Raw genomic sequence first — 15204 nt, 5'->3', positions numbered from 1 at the left:
GGACCCGGGGTAATCATGAAGCAACAGAAAACATTCTCCCATACATTTGTGGCATTTGCTTCCTGATCACTAACATTAAAAAAAGTCACAGAATGAGAGATACTTGACTGTGCATTGGATGTGGAATGTGGAATATTTCAGGACATAGACCAAGGGCAGCACATTGAAACTGCACGCAGACCACAAAACACTGATAGACATTCTCATGCAGCAGCAAACCAGAAAAGAGACCCCACAAATGCACAAGCTGTCGACAAAATTAGAGAAATTCACTTCAGAGATCGAGAGAGACCCATGGTAAGGCAACAGGCTAGCAGTCTGTGGCTGCTAGTTACCGATGCCTGACATTTCCAGCATGGAAAGGAACAAGTAAGAATGTATAGAAGCCCCTTCCCAGGGTGTGGCACTTTATAAAGCAAACTGTATCACTGAATCTAGTTGGCCAAATGTACAAGGATGATGGTTGGCCATCTCAGAAAAATCTCAAAAGCAGCATGCCATTGGAAGATTGAATTTGAAATTTGACAGGAGGGCAAATTGCTGTTTGGGTGCAATGGACCCATAACCCATGCACCAATCAGATCAACCCTCTGAGATGTACCTTTGACCTCATGAGGTTGTCCAAAATGTGACCGCATAAAAAATATTGATGTCCAGCCATGTAATGCCACAGAAATGCCTAAAATAATGTAAGTATAGCAGAATTAGGGTGACAGCCACAAATGCATGATATGGAAAAACAGACCACAAATTACAAACAGAAAGAAAAAATCATAAAATATTTCTCCATTTCAAAGTACTTCAAATCCAACTAAATGAGCCAATAGACTCCATACTACCTAAAAATGATGTCAGAAACAGAGACACACAGCACGCAGAGAAACAGAAGAAATCCACCAAGCCACAATCTAAATCTGATCGTAAAATAAGGCATAACAGAACTATGTAACCACACGAAATCCAAATACAAGCATGAAGTAAGTTAAAATGTTAAAGCTCACTCACTGAGAACTAAGTCCTGGCAGAAGATACATCGCCAGTGAAGAAACCCAAACAAGGCCAACTGATGAGCAAATACAGGATCAGAAGCAACAGATTTGAATTAGAAAAAGGACTACACAGACATACCTGAAAAGCCAGGTACGACCACAAATGCCAACAATGTCAGTGAGCAAATCCACTTCCTAATACACCCTTATAATTTGCCACTTTACAGATCAAAGGAATCTCTGCCTTGTCTCCTCCACTGTCTCGTCTACCACAGTGGTCACTTCTTTTTCATAATTAATAAAAGTTAATCTCATCAAGCACCCTTGTACTACCGAAAGCTCAGGGATCATAAAAGATGTTATAGACAACCTGAAGGAACATGCTGGAAACACACTGGCGATTCCAGATGGGGTTTTTACAGAGCAACCTTAAAGGTTAATCCCAGATCATCTAGAAAACCGAAAGGTTATACTCGGTTACATTCATATAAGTGAAAAGAATTGCTCTCGCCTATTTTCCCACACTTCTGAAACTCTCTCGTTGGTGCACTACAGTGACTGGTAAATCAGTTTCCCCCGTTAATGCTCCCTAGCTAATGTTGTCCATGCTGTAGCCACCACCTCTGTTTACCTTTCGACCCATTCCCAGCAATACTCTTGAACAAAGTTCAAACCTACTGTGATTCCTGCTGTGTGTGTCCTGTCATTTGCTGTGACTCCTTTCATGCTAGACTTCCTCAATAGCTCTGGTCCTCAAAAGGCTGGTCTCTTCCATACTTTAAAAGGGGCAACATCAAGCCTTTAAAAAAAGAATTCTCTCTCTGCAGCTCTTATTACACCAGTGGTCCAGGAGAACAGCTCAGGGGCAAAGCACTTGCCTTGGAAGCAAGACAACACTGAGCAACACAAGTTCTAATGGCGGTCCAGCGGCTTAGACACTGATCTCTGGTATTGAGTGCCTTATTAAAAAGATACATTTTGCCTCATTATTATCCCCCCTCACCTGACCAAAGTTCTGTAAAGGCCTCTGGTAAAACAGCTACAAGCTCACCAGGAGGCACAGTTCCTTTTGCACTCATAGCAGTTTCTCTCAGACCAATCAAGCTATGAAGTCTGCCCTCGTTGACTTTAGGGATATCATCTTGGCCCTGGTGGACAAAGGGGCTGCTGCCTTACTGGTGTTGCTGGACTCTTCTGATGCCATAGGACTCAGAGGTCCTCATCATGCACCAAACAGGCATTGCTATGGCCTGCCTGATGGTGCACTGCTGATACTTTTTAGTCTTGGTTCTTTATGGCAGACCGCTTTTTGTGCATTGCTGTAGAGTTCGTCACCCTCCAACATCTTTTTCAATCAATGTTCATCTCCCCACACCAGATTGCACAAACCAAAACCCACTCGGTCTGCACTGACCTGTTTGCATATTGACACCTCTCATCACTTTATTCAATAATTTGAGTTGTTGTCATAATAAACATAATAAAGAGAACAGGCTCACCAATTCAAGCAATCATGATGTCAATCTTGACTTTTAGAATCAACTTCTTGATGTCCATGTCCATGGTCCTGCTCAACTCAGACACAATTGAAATGATGATATGTAGGACCCTGGCACCGATGCAAAATGCCTAGCCCTAACCTAGCTATGCTTGCTCGTCCCCAGCCTAATTGGTGGGAAACCAAGACATAATCATATGCAACAACATCTTGGTTGTGATACCATTGACAAAGTGGTACAATCTGGTTTCTTTTGTGAGCACTTGCCATCATCTCAATACTTCTCTCCTCTGGACTGTGCCAATGGAATGCACCACCGCCTATGAAAAATGAAGACTCCAGAGATGATTAAATGCTGCTGCCAATATATCTGGACAATTTCATCCAAGAGCCCACATCTTTCTGACCTTATAGACACTATGATTTCTCCAAATTGAAATATTTTAGGCTGTAAGCCACCCACACACCCTATCCTTGGATATGCCCTGAGCATGTATATAAGAAAATGTCAAATACCTACCCAATTAGCAGCTCGTCTAAGGAACTGCCCATTTAATCTTGGTCCCCCAATTTAAAAGAAAATTAGTAGGTGATACTAATGTCTTGGTACAAGCAGCTCAACGGTGGATCTTAGTCTCCCCCTACCACAGAAATGTGTAAGACAGCTTGGTTTAAACAACCTAAGGGCCTGGTAATTCCCCAGGTAAATGGAATCATTAAACACATCCAAAGATTCAAAACAGTGTCCCAATTCCAGACTGTACAACTTTCACAACAGTTGGCACACAGCCCTACAAACCCCAGAATTCTCAGCTTTCCCACCCTAGTGTACATCCTTTACATATCTTAGCTATCTTATTTTGCCCACATTCCCCCTGCTCCTGTAATACCACGGCATCAAGTTGACCACCATGCACTAACACATGCATGAATCCATACCATGACATCTTCGAACCCAGCTGACTACTGCACACACCCATGTATTTATTTATTTTACATTTGTATAGCGCGCAGGCAGCCCAAGGGCATTGTGGCGCTGTTACTTGCAGCAAGCTTAGTTACATTATGCATAAGTTACAGCATTGGGTACATAGGTGTAACACATATTATGCATGGAGGCGTACACAAGTCAAATATGCATATGGCGGGTGTACATGAGGAACGGTAGAGAATCAAGCAAACAGGGTGGTTTTCAAGGTTTTGCGGAAAGTGGTCAGAGAAGGTTCAGCTCGCAGGGCAGTGGGGAGGGCATTCCAGTGTAGAGCCACAAGATAGGGGAAGCTGGTACCCCCTGCTCTTGCTCTTTTTACCATGGGTACGGTGAGTAGGTTGGTATAGGGGGTCCTGGTTGGTCTTGAGGACATGGCCGGGTGGATCCTTTGTGCCAGGTAGGCTGGTGCTGCGCAGTGGATGCATTTGTGAGTGAGGGTCAGGGTTTTGAAGATGATTCTCTCTTTTATAGGTAGCCAGTGGGAGGCTCTTCTGGCAGTAGATATATGCTCTCTTTTGGAGATGCCTTGTGCTGCGCGTAGGGTGTTGTTTTGAGTAACCTGCAGTTTCTCAAGTTTTTTTGTGGAGGTCCCTAGGAAGACAACATTGCAATAGTCCAGCCGTGATCCAGTGATAGCCCTAGCTATGTTTGTGCAGGTGTCACTGGAGAGGTAGGGTCTAACTGCATTGAGGAGTTTGGCCTGGTAGGCAGCTGAGGAGGCAATAGCGTTCACATGTCTGGTCATGGACATACTAGAGTCCAGGTAGACGCCTAGGGTTTTCACTGACCCAGATACTGGAATTGTGATAGAGTCAATGTTGAAGTGGGTGAACTGCGCGTCAAGTTTTTTGAGGGTGTCAGGGGAGCCTACAAGTAGGAGTTTGGTTTTGTCAGAGTTGAGACAGAGGCTGTTGGCAGCCACACAGGTTTGGATTGTGTTATAGATGGTGTTGAGGGTCTTGGAGTCAGTCTCATAGTCGCCTGTCAGGGTCACGAGGATCTGCGTGTCGTCCGCGTAATTAGTGTATGAGATTCCCATGGCGTCAAGGATGAGGAAGAGGGGGCGAGTGAATATATTGTAGAGGGTGGGAGAGAGGCAGGAGCCTTGTGGGACCCCACGCAGCATAATGGTTGGGGATGCAGTAGCTAGGTCAGAGAAGACCTGCATGGTCCTTCCATGTAGGAAATATGTGATCCAAGCACTAGCATGGGCTGAAAAGTTTGCAGTGGAGGTTAGGTGGTGGCATAAGACGTCGTGATCCACAAGGTCAAACGCGGCAGAGAGATCAAGGAGGAGGAGCAGGACAGGTTTGCCCAGGTCTCTGGCATCATCCATCTGTTTTTTTAAATCCAGTAAGGCGGTCTCAGTTCCGTGTTTTGGGCGGAACCCAGATTGTCTCAAGCCTAGGAGTTGGTTCTCTTCGATGAAGTATTGGACTTGCAGGTAGGCTGTTTTGTCCAGAATTCTAAGAAGGAAGGGGACGGTGGTGATGGGTCTGTAGTTGTTAGGTGAGGTGGGGTCAAGAGTAGATTTATTTATGAGAGGCCTGACCCATGCTTCCTTGAGGGAGGAGGGTACTATCCCTGTGGTGAAGGATGCGTTGACAAAGGCTGTGAGAAATGGGGCGAGGGAGTCGGCACAGTCCTTGAGAATGGCGGCGGGGCAGGGGTCTCCTTTGAAGTTTGAGGGTTTGATGCCTTTCATTAGGTTAATGATGTCTTTCTCCTGGATGGTTTTGAAGGAGAAGGTGGGGGAGGCATCTGGAGAGAGCGGGGGGCGGGAGAGAGGGGGGTGGGGAGAGAGAGTCTGGAGTTCAAGATTTTGACTTGAAGAAGGTCTAGTTTGTTGCGCATGGCAGTTTGAATGCTGTCGCACCAGGCTTTGTCTTTAGTGAAGTTTTGGGGTGTGGGGGTAGGGGTTTCAAGTTCCCTGAATATGGTGAATATTTCCTTGGTATTAGAATTGGCTTCGGAGATTCTGGCTTCGAATGGTTTGGATGATGGCTTTTTTATATTCCTTTGAGCAGGTTTCGAAGTCAAGTTTGTCATCGTCATCTTGGGACGTTTGCCAGCGCGCAAAGGCAGAGCGTTTGTCCGTCCGGAGTTTGAGTAGGTCTGGGGTGAACCAGGTGTTGATGTGGCTTGTGGGTTTGGACTTCTGAGGTTTGAGGGGAGCAATGGAGTTGATTGCTGCCGATATAGCCTTGTTGTAATTTTGCGCCAGGGTTTCTGGGTCATTGGAGAAGTGAGGTCAGAAGGCAGGATCTCAGAGGAATTGAAGGATGTCTTTCTTTGGTGAGGAGGCGAGTGCTTCTGGTGAGGATGGGTGGCAGGGCATGGGGAGGGTGGAGTGGAGGGGAGGAGGTGGGGATGTTAAAGGTAATGATGTGGTGGTCAGACCATGGGGTGGGGGAGTTGTCTGTGATTGCTAGAGGGCAGTTGTGCTGAGAAATCCAGTCAAGTGTCCTGCCCAATGAGTGGGTTGGGTCTGTGATAGTGTTGGAGAAGCCCAGAGCTTCAAGGGCTGAGTTGAGTGCTTTGGAAGCAGGGTCCTTGGGGTCATTAAGACCAAGGTTGACATCACCAAGGAGGATCGCTTTGGTAGATTTCTTTAGGTTGTCTGCCAAGAGGTGAGTGATGGTGGATTGGAAGTCTCCTATGGGGCCGGGTGGCCATATCCACGTGCCTTTTAGCCAGACATCTCCTGCCCTCATCCATCTCCTCTTCACACTTTGATACCCATGCCCCTGAACATCATATTCTCCTCCCCCCACCTTTGCCATTCTTATAATACCCCAAACCCTTTCACTCCCTGTCCCAACACTCCCCCACTACTGCTCATATCATTCCAACCCTCATCCAACTACCACAATTACATTAACTGATGCAAATTCTGTAGTGCTTAATGTCTTTTTTCACACCACTCTCTACATCTCCATGCTCCTCTACCAGGAACGGCTCATTCGTAATGGGCGAGGGGGTGTCGACCCACAAGGTCTTGGCCCCCTCTTGCCTATTATGGAGACGCCATTCCAGTGAACTACAGAGCACTCCCTCAGCTGTTTTCTTTAGCTGAGGGAGCGCTCTGAACTCTACAATTCCCCAGCCATGCAAGCTCAATGAGACAGGCAAGGCTGGGGACGTTTTGCTTCCCCAGCCTTGCATGGCTCATTGGAAATTCTCGCTGGTGGAACTGCATGTCTGTATGTGCAAGGGGATGCACCTGTGCCTCCTTGCACATACAGACAGAGCAGGTTAGAGGGGGGTGTCTCATCACCTACGCTCAGGCCCGTGCACACATGTGCAGTAAGCTTCCTGATTGCTTTTCATGCTAGCAGGGGCTGGAGCACTGGAAAGGAAAGTCATGTAGCAGAAGGTAAGTTTGTTTATTTTCATGTATTTTTTTAATTTAAATTATGTGTATGCATGCATGCATGCTTGACTGTTAGGTAAATGTATGATGATGGATGCTGGTGTGAATAAGAGTGTTTTTGCTGTGTGCATGTTGTGTAAATGTGTATGTTTGTATGTTCCTTTATTTATTATTTAAATATGTGTATGGATGTGTGTGCTTGTGTTATGAGTGAGTGCATGATGGGTACTTTTGTGAATGAAACATAGCGTCCTTTCTGTGTGTATGTTGTCTACCTGTGTGTTTGTATGTTCATTTATTTATTATTTAAATATGTGTATGAATGTGTGTATGCTTGTTATGAGTGAGTGCATGATGGGTGCTCGTGTGAATGAGACAGAGAGTGCTTGCTTTGTGTATGTTGTCTAAATGTGTGTGTGTGTGTGTGTTCTGGTCAGAACTGATTTTGGCGAGTGGGGGGAGGAGGTTTGTAAACAAAGGCATTTTAAAAATACCTTTGTTGCACAATCCCCCGTCCGAGTGGCCAAAATCAGCTCTTCTTCTGAGTTGCAGTGGGGCCTAGGGGACCTGGATGGTAATTTTTTTTACTAGACTAGTAAAAAAATCCCATACCTGTCTCCAGGGCCTCCCAATGCCTTGTAAACAGATATAAACATGTTGATTGTGTGCATGTGTTAGGCGTTGTGGAGCCCAGGGGATAGACTTGTTTACTGGGCATCTATGATGGATGTCTAGTACAAAATACCATACCTGCCCCCCTTGTACACCAGCGCCTTGCATGCACACATAATCACGTTGATTGTGTGTGTGTGTTAGGCAAAGTGGAGCCCAGTGGACAGGCATTGCATTTTTTTACTGGACATCTATCATAGATGTCTCGTCAAAAATACCATACCTGCCCCTCTGGGCCCCCCAGCGCCTTGTATACACACATAATCACTTTGATTGTGGGCGTGTGTTTGGCGCTGTGGGTCCCTGGGAATAGGCATGGTATTTTTTTTACTGGACACCTATGACAGATATCCAGTAAAAAATACCATGCCCCCCATGGCCCCTGCACTCTCAGTGCCTGGCATACACACATAACCACATTGGTTGTGTGCTTTTGTGAGGAGCTCGGGACCCAGGGGACAGGTGTGTCATTTTTTATACTGGCCATCTATGAAAGATGTTTAGTAGGAAATACCATGCTGGACCCCTCTGCCTCCCAGCACCTTGCATACACACAATCGCATTCATTTTGTGTGTGTGAGGCACTGGGGCCCAGGGGGCAGTCATGACATGTTTTACTGTGTATGCTCAGTACCAAAATTCCAGCCCATTTTGCTGGTATTCCTAGCGCCTCACATGCAATGTCAAGCCTGACCCCTAATCCCCCCCAGCACCTAAACTGTACACAGGATTGAGTATCTGTACATGTGAGGCACTGGCGGGCAACGAGGGAAGGAATGCCATTTATTAATGGGCATCTGATAGATGCCCAGTAAACAATACCATGACTGGGCCCCCCAGCACCTCACACGCACAGAATTAGATCCTGCTGCCTTTTGAATTTTCTCCACTATAATCCTGCTGCCCTTCAAAGTTTGCTACTGTGATGAATCTAGCAGCCCTTTGAAGTTTGCCACTGCTCTAAATCCTCCTGCCTTTTGAATTTCACCACTATTTTAAATCCTGCTGCCCTTCAAAGTTTGCCACTGTGTTGAATCATGCTGCCCTGTGAAGTTTGCCATTATTTTAAATCCTGCTGCCCTTCAAAGTTTGCAACTGTGTGGAATCTAGCTGCCCTGTTATGTTTGCCTCTGTGCTAAATCTAGTTGTCCTGTGAAGTTTGTCACTGCTTTAAATCCTTTTGGACTATGAATTTTGAACTGTGTTGAATCTAGCTGCGCTCTGAAGTTTGCCACTGTTGCAAATCCTGCTGCCCTTTGAATTTTGACACTTTGTTGAATCTACTTTGCCTCTGAAGTCTGCCATTATGTTGAATCTAGCTGCCCTGTGAAGTTTGCCACTGCTTTAAATCCCACTGAACTCTGAGGTTTGCCACTGTTTAGCTCCTGCTCCCGTTTGAGTTTTGACACTATTGGATTTAGCTGCGCTCTGTAGTCTCCCACTGCTTTAAATCCTGCTGCGCTCTGAAGTTTGCCAATGTGTTGAATATAGCTGCCCTGTGAAGTTGGCCAGTGATTTATACCCTGTTGTGCTCTGAAGTTTGCCACTGTGTTGAATCTAGCTGCCGTGTGAAGTTTGACGTTGTGTTGAATCTGGCTGCATTGTGAAGTTTGCCACTGTTTTGAATCCTGCTGCCTTTTGAATTTTGCCACTATTTAAATCCTACTGCTCTTCAAAGTCTGCCACTGTGTTGAATCTAGATGCCCTGTGAAGTTTGCCACTGCTATAATCCTGCTGGGCTCAACCTGCTAACAACGCCCTGCTCCTCTCCAGCATACCTCCACATACCACACACTCCCAAAGTGCCAGCCATACTACACATAAAAGCCCACAAGCCACACACTCCACCAAAAGAACAAACATCCCCAAACAACAAACAACCCAGACACTGGACGTTATGTCTCCAGACACAACAAGCCCAGTACACACAATCAAAGTACACTCAGAAGGCCGTCACACATAGAGGCCAGTTTCCCTCGGTTCTGCGAGCATCAGCAAAAGAGCACAACCTCTATCCTATCCCTCTTCCCTCACTAACCTTCCCCACCCACTTTCTTACAGAGCCACATGAGCGCCTGGAGACCATGCAAATGGTTGCCGTGCATGGTATCAATCAACATAACATAAAATAGATGGCAATATGATCCGGTGTGGCTCTCTAAAAGGTTCCGGGCAGTTGACCCAAGATGTTGGAGGGATTTTGGCCAAAGAAAATCCTATTGGCATATGTGGTGATCCTGCTCTAAGGTACAGACGTTTTGGAAGGAAGTCTTGGGATGGATTAAAGGAGTGGAGGGAATTGAAAGACCACTGGACCCTATACGTGTATTATCCGGGTTGGAAGAAGAGGAAGAAGTTGGAGGTTACTCACGCACATGACCCATTTTATGCTATTGGCTGCTAGAGCTTGCCTGGTTATTGGTTGGAAGAGAGAACACATGCCATCTGAAAGGGAATGGGCGAAAAGGGCCAAGGAAATACATTAGATGGGGAATATCACTGCATTGTTACATGAGATGGGAACATCTCGGGAGGGGGCATGGTCCACTTTCTTAAGACAACATGAGGACAATGTGGTTTAAGTTTGCTTGTCTTAGTCCGGGGAGTTGTACAGCGGTGATGCGGAGGAGGTGGTAAGGAAGATCATGCTCCTCTTCTTGATTTTTTAACAAATAGGGTTGTGCCCCTATGTATGGACAGTAGTTAAAGTAGAATTCTCTTTGAGGTAAGGAGAATTGGCTGAATGACCACAGTCATGGAGATTGATATAACTGCACCAGTGCGGCGTGGGGGGCACTATGGGGTGTATTATGTGGTTGTATATGTTCAAGTGTTTTGCTGTAATTTGTATTGAAAAATGGGGGAAAATAAATAATTGTTTTTAAAAATTGTGGTTTCCTCTTTCTCTTTGCCACTTGTCTAGTAATTTAGTCTGAGGATTGACTGACAAGGTGGGAACTGGAAGGGATAGACCTTACCTCACCACCCCCTAAGGCTCCACAGAGATAGAGGTAGGACCAAACGATGACAAAGGCGTTTTCTTTTACGTGGGCGCTAGTGCCACTCCTTGCAGGGTGAGCCTGCCACCACGAGTTATATCTCCATTCTCACCTGCCAAACGTAGGTGCGGGTGCTAAAGTCTTTGTTTAAGGAAACAAATTAAAAAACTTACGTAAAGGGCGTGCAATGGTGCATTTCTCTCTTGAAGACCATTTCCGTTTTGATGACAGTTATGCAGTGTGACAGGAGATTCAGGCAAGGTTAAAAGATTGTTTTTATAAATATTTTAAAAGTCTGTCAGGTGATCGCCAGTGCTTATAGTTGTTGTTGGGGGCAGCTATTGGAGGACAAGAAGGGGAATGGTGGCAGGAGGTGTGCATCACTGAAGCTGCCCGGAACGTGGGCTTGTACTTGTGAACGTTCTGAGCATCCCGTTTGGAAAGTGACCCTGCCCATGGCACCAATGTCAGGTGTCTGCTGATGCCTCTCTGCTTTCACCTCCTTTCTTCTATCGAATTCATTTATTCTTTTTCTTTTTTCTTTCTTTCATTTTTTCTTCTGATCTTTCATTCTTTCTTTTTTTATTCTTTATCTCTAGCATCTCTCTCTTTCTCGTTCTCATGCTCTCGTTCTCTCCTTCTCTCTCGCTCTCTGTCTCTATATATCTCTCTCACACACACACAGTCTCTCTTCCCACCTCCTTGCTTTCTCTACTGCTTTCTCTATTCCTTCCCCTTTGACAAAACTCGCTCTTACCAAGTCTATTTTTCTATTAAACTCTCTCTTTCCATTTCTTCATATTTAGCCTTTGCTTGATTTCTCTTTCTCTATATCTGTTTCTCCTTCTCTTTCTCCTTCTCTTTCTGTTTCACCCTCCATCCCTCACATTTAATACCACTGCCTCTCTTTATGTTGCTTTTTGTTTTCCTAGCATCCCTCTTTCAATCCCTTTTCTGTCTTTCCCCTCTCTTCTCTTTAATCCTTCCTTCCCATTTCCTCATCTTTATTTCTGTTTCTCTCTCGCTCTCTTATCTCTCTTGCCTTCTCTCCAGTTATCTCTCTTTCTCTGGTCCTCTCTCTGTACTTTTCTCAGCTTCTCTCACATACTGTCCTCGATCGTGCTCGCTCACAAATATGTCTGTCTCTCACTGTTCTTGCTATCTCTGCATCATCCTCCTCTCTTCCTCCCACTTTTCTCTCTCCCTCCTCATCACTTTGTTGCGCCTGTCTTACTCTTTAAATGCTTTTCTCTTTCTTCGCCTTCTCCCACTCTCCGGCTGCCCTCTGTTTGGCTCTTTCCATATATTTCTGTCTCCATCTCAGTGTTGCTTTCTTTACTACTAAATGTCCCTCGGTTATGACTCTTGCTCCTCTGACTTGTGCCTCCGTATGATAGTTGACTCCAAAACTTGAAATCTAATCTATTCTTTTTCCTCCTGCACAGGACTGCTTCTGCACATTCTCTAATGGATGCTTTTATGAGTTGAATGGGCGGCCATTTTGTGAGCTGGATTTCCACCGCCAGCAGGGCACTATCTGCAAAGGATGCCAGTTACCAATAAAGGGGCGCTGTGTGAATGCTATGGGTGCCCGCTTCCACCCCGAGCACTTTGTGTGCACCTTCTGCCAGAAGCAGCTGAGCCATGGCATCTTCCGTGAGCAGAATGAAAAACCCTATTGCCACGCATGTTTTAGCAAGCTCTTTGTCTAATGCTCAGAGAGATCATCTGCTCTTCTGTGCGCGCCTATCTGCTGGGGCACCATCTCGCTTCTATCCCTGTCACGCCTCTTTATGATGAACAGATACCAAGATGAATACACATTATGCCATCCTGTTGGCACATAACTCACAATGACAAGCCCTGATGCCATCTTTCTTATAGAACCTTTCCCTGGAATGTTTAGTCTCATTCATTTTCACTGCCACATACATGCCTAAGGCATCCAAATCTTCTTTCCTTCCATCCAATCCTTATCGGCTCCCTAAACGCTCTGGCGAGAAGCTGCCTCTCTGCCTTATGGCGCTTGCGGTTCAATACTGCTTAAAGTGCCACTCTACCCATATCCACTGTGCTGAAAAACCACCCATCTCACATCTCCTTATATTCAGCACTTGGCCTGAAAATGGATCTCCTTTGAAATTGACAGTAGTCTCTCCATATTCATCACCTGCACCTCTCACCCCCGCATTTTTCACCCACTCAACATTTACAATAATTCCCCCTAAATAATGTCACCTTGCACTCTGATAAGGCCCTAATACACACCAAAGTTTGCTGAAAACTTGACTATTGCACCAGACTCCTCCTGCTCCCCCACAAATGGCTCCACCCACTTTCCAAATCCTTACACTTCACCACCTGCGCTGTGCCAGCCCTCCTAAATGCGCCTCTAAAGGCATCTTGCAGGTTGGTTTACTGAACAATGCAGCACATACCCGACACACTTTCCTCTATCTTGTTTTCAGATCTGTCCCTTGCCTGCCCAAATACTTGCCCAAAGCTTCCTCCACAGAGAGGAAGTTAAGACTGGGTCACCACCCACAAACACTATCAGCCACCCCATCATCCAAGTATGCTTCCTTCCTGGCAGCCCTCCTGATTTGCTATTACCCTGAAGGCCTTCAAAATAAAGTTCAATAGCCAAATTGTTTAACTCCGAAGTGTCATCTTGACTGCCTCCGTGTCCTGCGAGTGCATAGAGTGTGCCTTGACCACTGTTTGGACTGTAATGCACGATGATCACTTTCACTCTATGGTAGTCTTGACATGTGTCACTCAATTCCCACACACTCAGACACTGTCCTCATGTGACTATTCACTGCTGACTTCCTCTGTTCAGTTGTTTGTATTCAATGCACAGTTTTTGTATTTACCAAATAAATAAATACGGACAGAATTCATTTTTATAAAGCACTTAAAAGGCACTGGGGAATTTGTCGGGTGGAAAAAAGCAAAGCGCTGGTATTCTGATGATGGGCCTTCAAATTGTAGTGCTTCATCCACCTGGAAAACTGTTTTTGGATGCCGTGTGAACACAGTGAATTAAGAACCAGAGCAAGCAAAACAGAACTCACGAGTTAGCATTCCAGGTAAGGCATTTGAACTAGTAAAATGGAATTCATGCCCACAAAAAAGCCAATAACGCCTGACATGCATTTTGCTCTATGTCGATATTCTCAGAGAAGAAAGGCTCAGTCAAGCTGCCTCATACAAGAACATACCCACAGCTGGAAAGCACACAGGGACACATCAAACAGGCACGTTAGAAGAGGACATCAAGACTGACTCCGATAGTGAAAGACATCAAACTACCTGATACAGTATTTTGTCTACTCACTTGTTTCTTTTCTGGCAGAGCCTTTTAGAATGTGATTAATCTATTAACATCCACTCTAAACCAGAAAAGGCCATACACGTTTTTAAGATTTGTGGTTAGTACCAGGCTTGCTTGCTGGGAAAAAAAGTTAAAGCAACATTTCCTATGTGTTTGGCTGTCACTATAGTTTCATGAGTCTGAAAGCAAGTTGTGAACTTTTGTTTTTGCAACCTGAGAATGTACATTGTGCAATTAGTTAACAGAAGCTACTTGCTGCTACCAAGTCCTAAATGCTGGGGTTCCTGCATGAAGTTTCTTTAATGGAGTATCGGAAAATCCGGCCAGTACTCTGCACCTCAATCAACACTAGTGGGGTAGGCGACCTTGCCCTGACCAACAAATTATGTGTATCACCACCCCTTGAATTCTTACATAATGAACCAAATCGGGTCAACAAGAGTCCTTTTTGTTTCAATATTCTCCACACATGTTACTTTTTTTGGAAAAACAAGTACACATTTATTGTATGACATGATTCAATTAAAAACATCATTAAATATCAGTATGGCTTAAATACATGTTAATTCAAGGACTTTTTCAAGTGCACTCGTGTGTCTTTCAACCCATATGCAAGTGCCTCATAGTGTAATTTAAACACTCATAAAAACAACTTAGATCATTTGCACTAATCATCCCTTTTGGAGAAACTGCTGTTAGATTGTCTATTCAATAACATTCCCTCTTTGCTAAAAGGATATGCATACTGACAACTCTAGTAGGACAATTTACAACTTCTAAATCCTCAACTGAATTTGGTCAAGTGTATTTCGTGATTGCAAAAAATGCGTTGCTACATATGATCTCAAATGCTGAAACCTCTCATTTGACTTATGTTATGTCCATCAAATGTTTCACACGTCCAGTAGTAATGCCTACATAAAAAATGCCAGAAGAGGATAGTGAACTGGGACTGCCGACCCAGCCCTTTAAGACGAGATAGCAATACTTAGAGACAGATGGGGATGCAGAATATTACTCAAACATGAATAATTAAACTAACTCAGGAAGTTGGCAAAATGCGACTGTTTTAATGTCAATTATATAAAACAGGGAGTTACAACAAACATCAACACGTTCGCTCGTTCCTCACACTCAATTCAACACAATAAAAAAAGCAAGTTATGTACTACAAACTCGTCACTATTGACGTCAATATACTTTGCAAACTACAAAAACCTATTTGGAATGGTGATAGGCTTACAAGGAACATCTAGGTATACGTTCCATACTGGTCAGGGAAAGTGATTGGGGCTCTAACATCAGGTGGGGCAACTAAGTCCTCCTCTAGTGCAGGTTACCACAA

The 15204-nt window shown here is 44.8% G+C and overlaps 1 protein-coding gene across 1 annotated transcript in view; it reads left to right on the top strand.

Moving 5' to 3' along the window:
- Positions 1 to 13421, top strand: part of LPXN (leupaxin) — a 526193-nt gene extending 512772 nt beyond the window's left edge. The window contains exon 9 of the mRNA XM_069628853.1: positions 11968 to 13421. Within this exon, the coding sequence (XP_069484954.1) occupies positions 11968 to 12234 (267 nt within the window). The 3' untranslated portion in view covers positions 12235 to 13421. The remainder of the gene's footprint in view (positions 1 to 11967) is intronic.
- The last annotated feature ends 1783 nt before the right edge of the window (positions 13422 to 15204 follow it).

Source organism: Ambystoma mexicanum, chromosome 12, assembly GCF_040938575.1.
Source record: "Ambystoma mexicanum isolate Mex_15411 chromosome 12, UKY_AmexF1_1, whole genome shotgun sequence".
Lineage (NCBI taxonomy): Eukaryota > Metazoa > Chordata > Amphibia > Caudata > Ambystomatidae > Ambystoma > Ambystoma mexicanum.
Note: the sequence above shows the minus strand (reverse complement) of the source record. Positions and strands in the feature narration are given on the sequence as shown.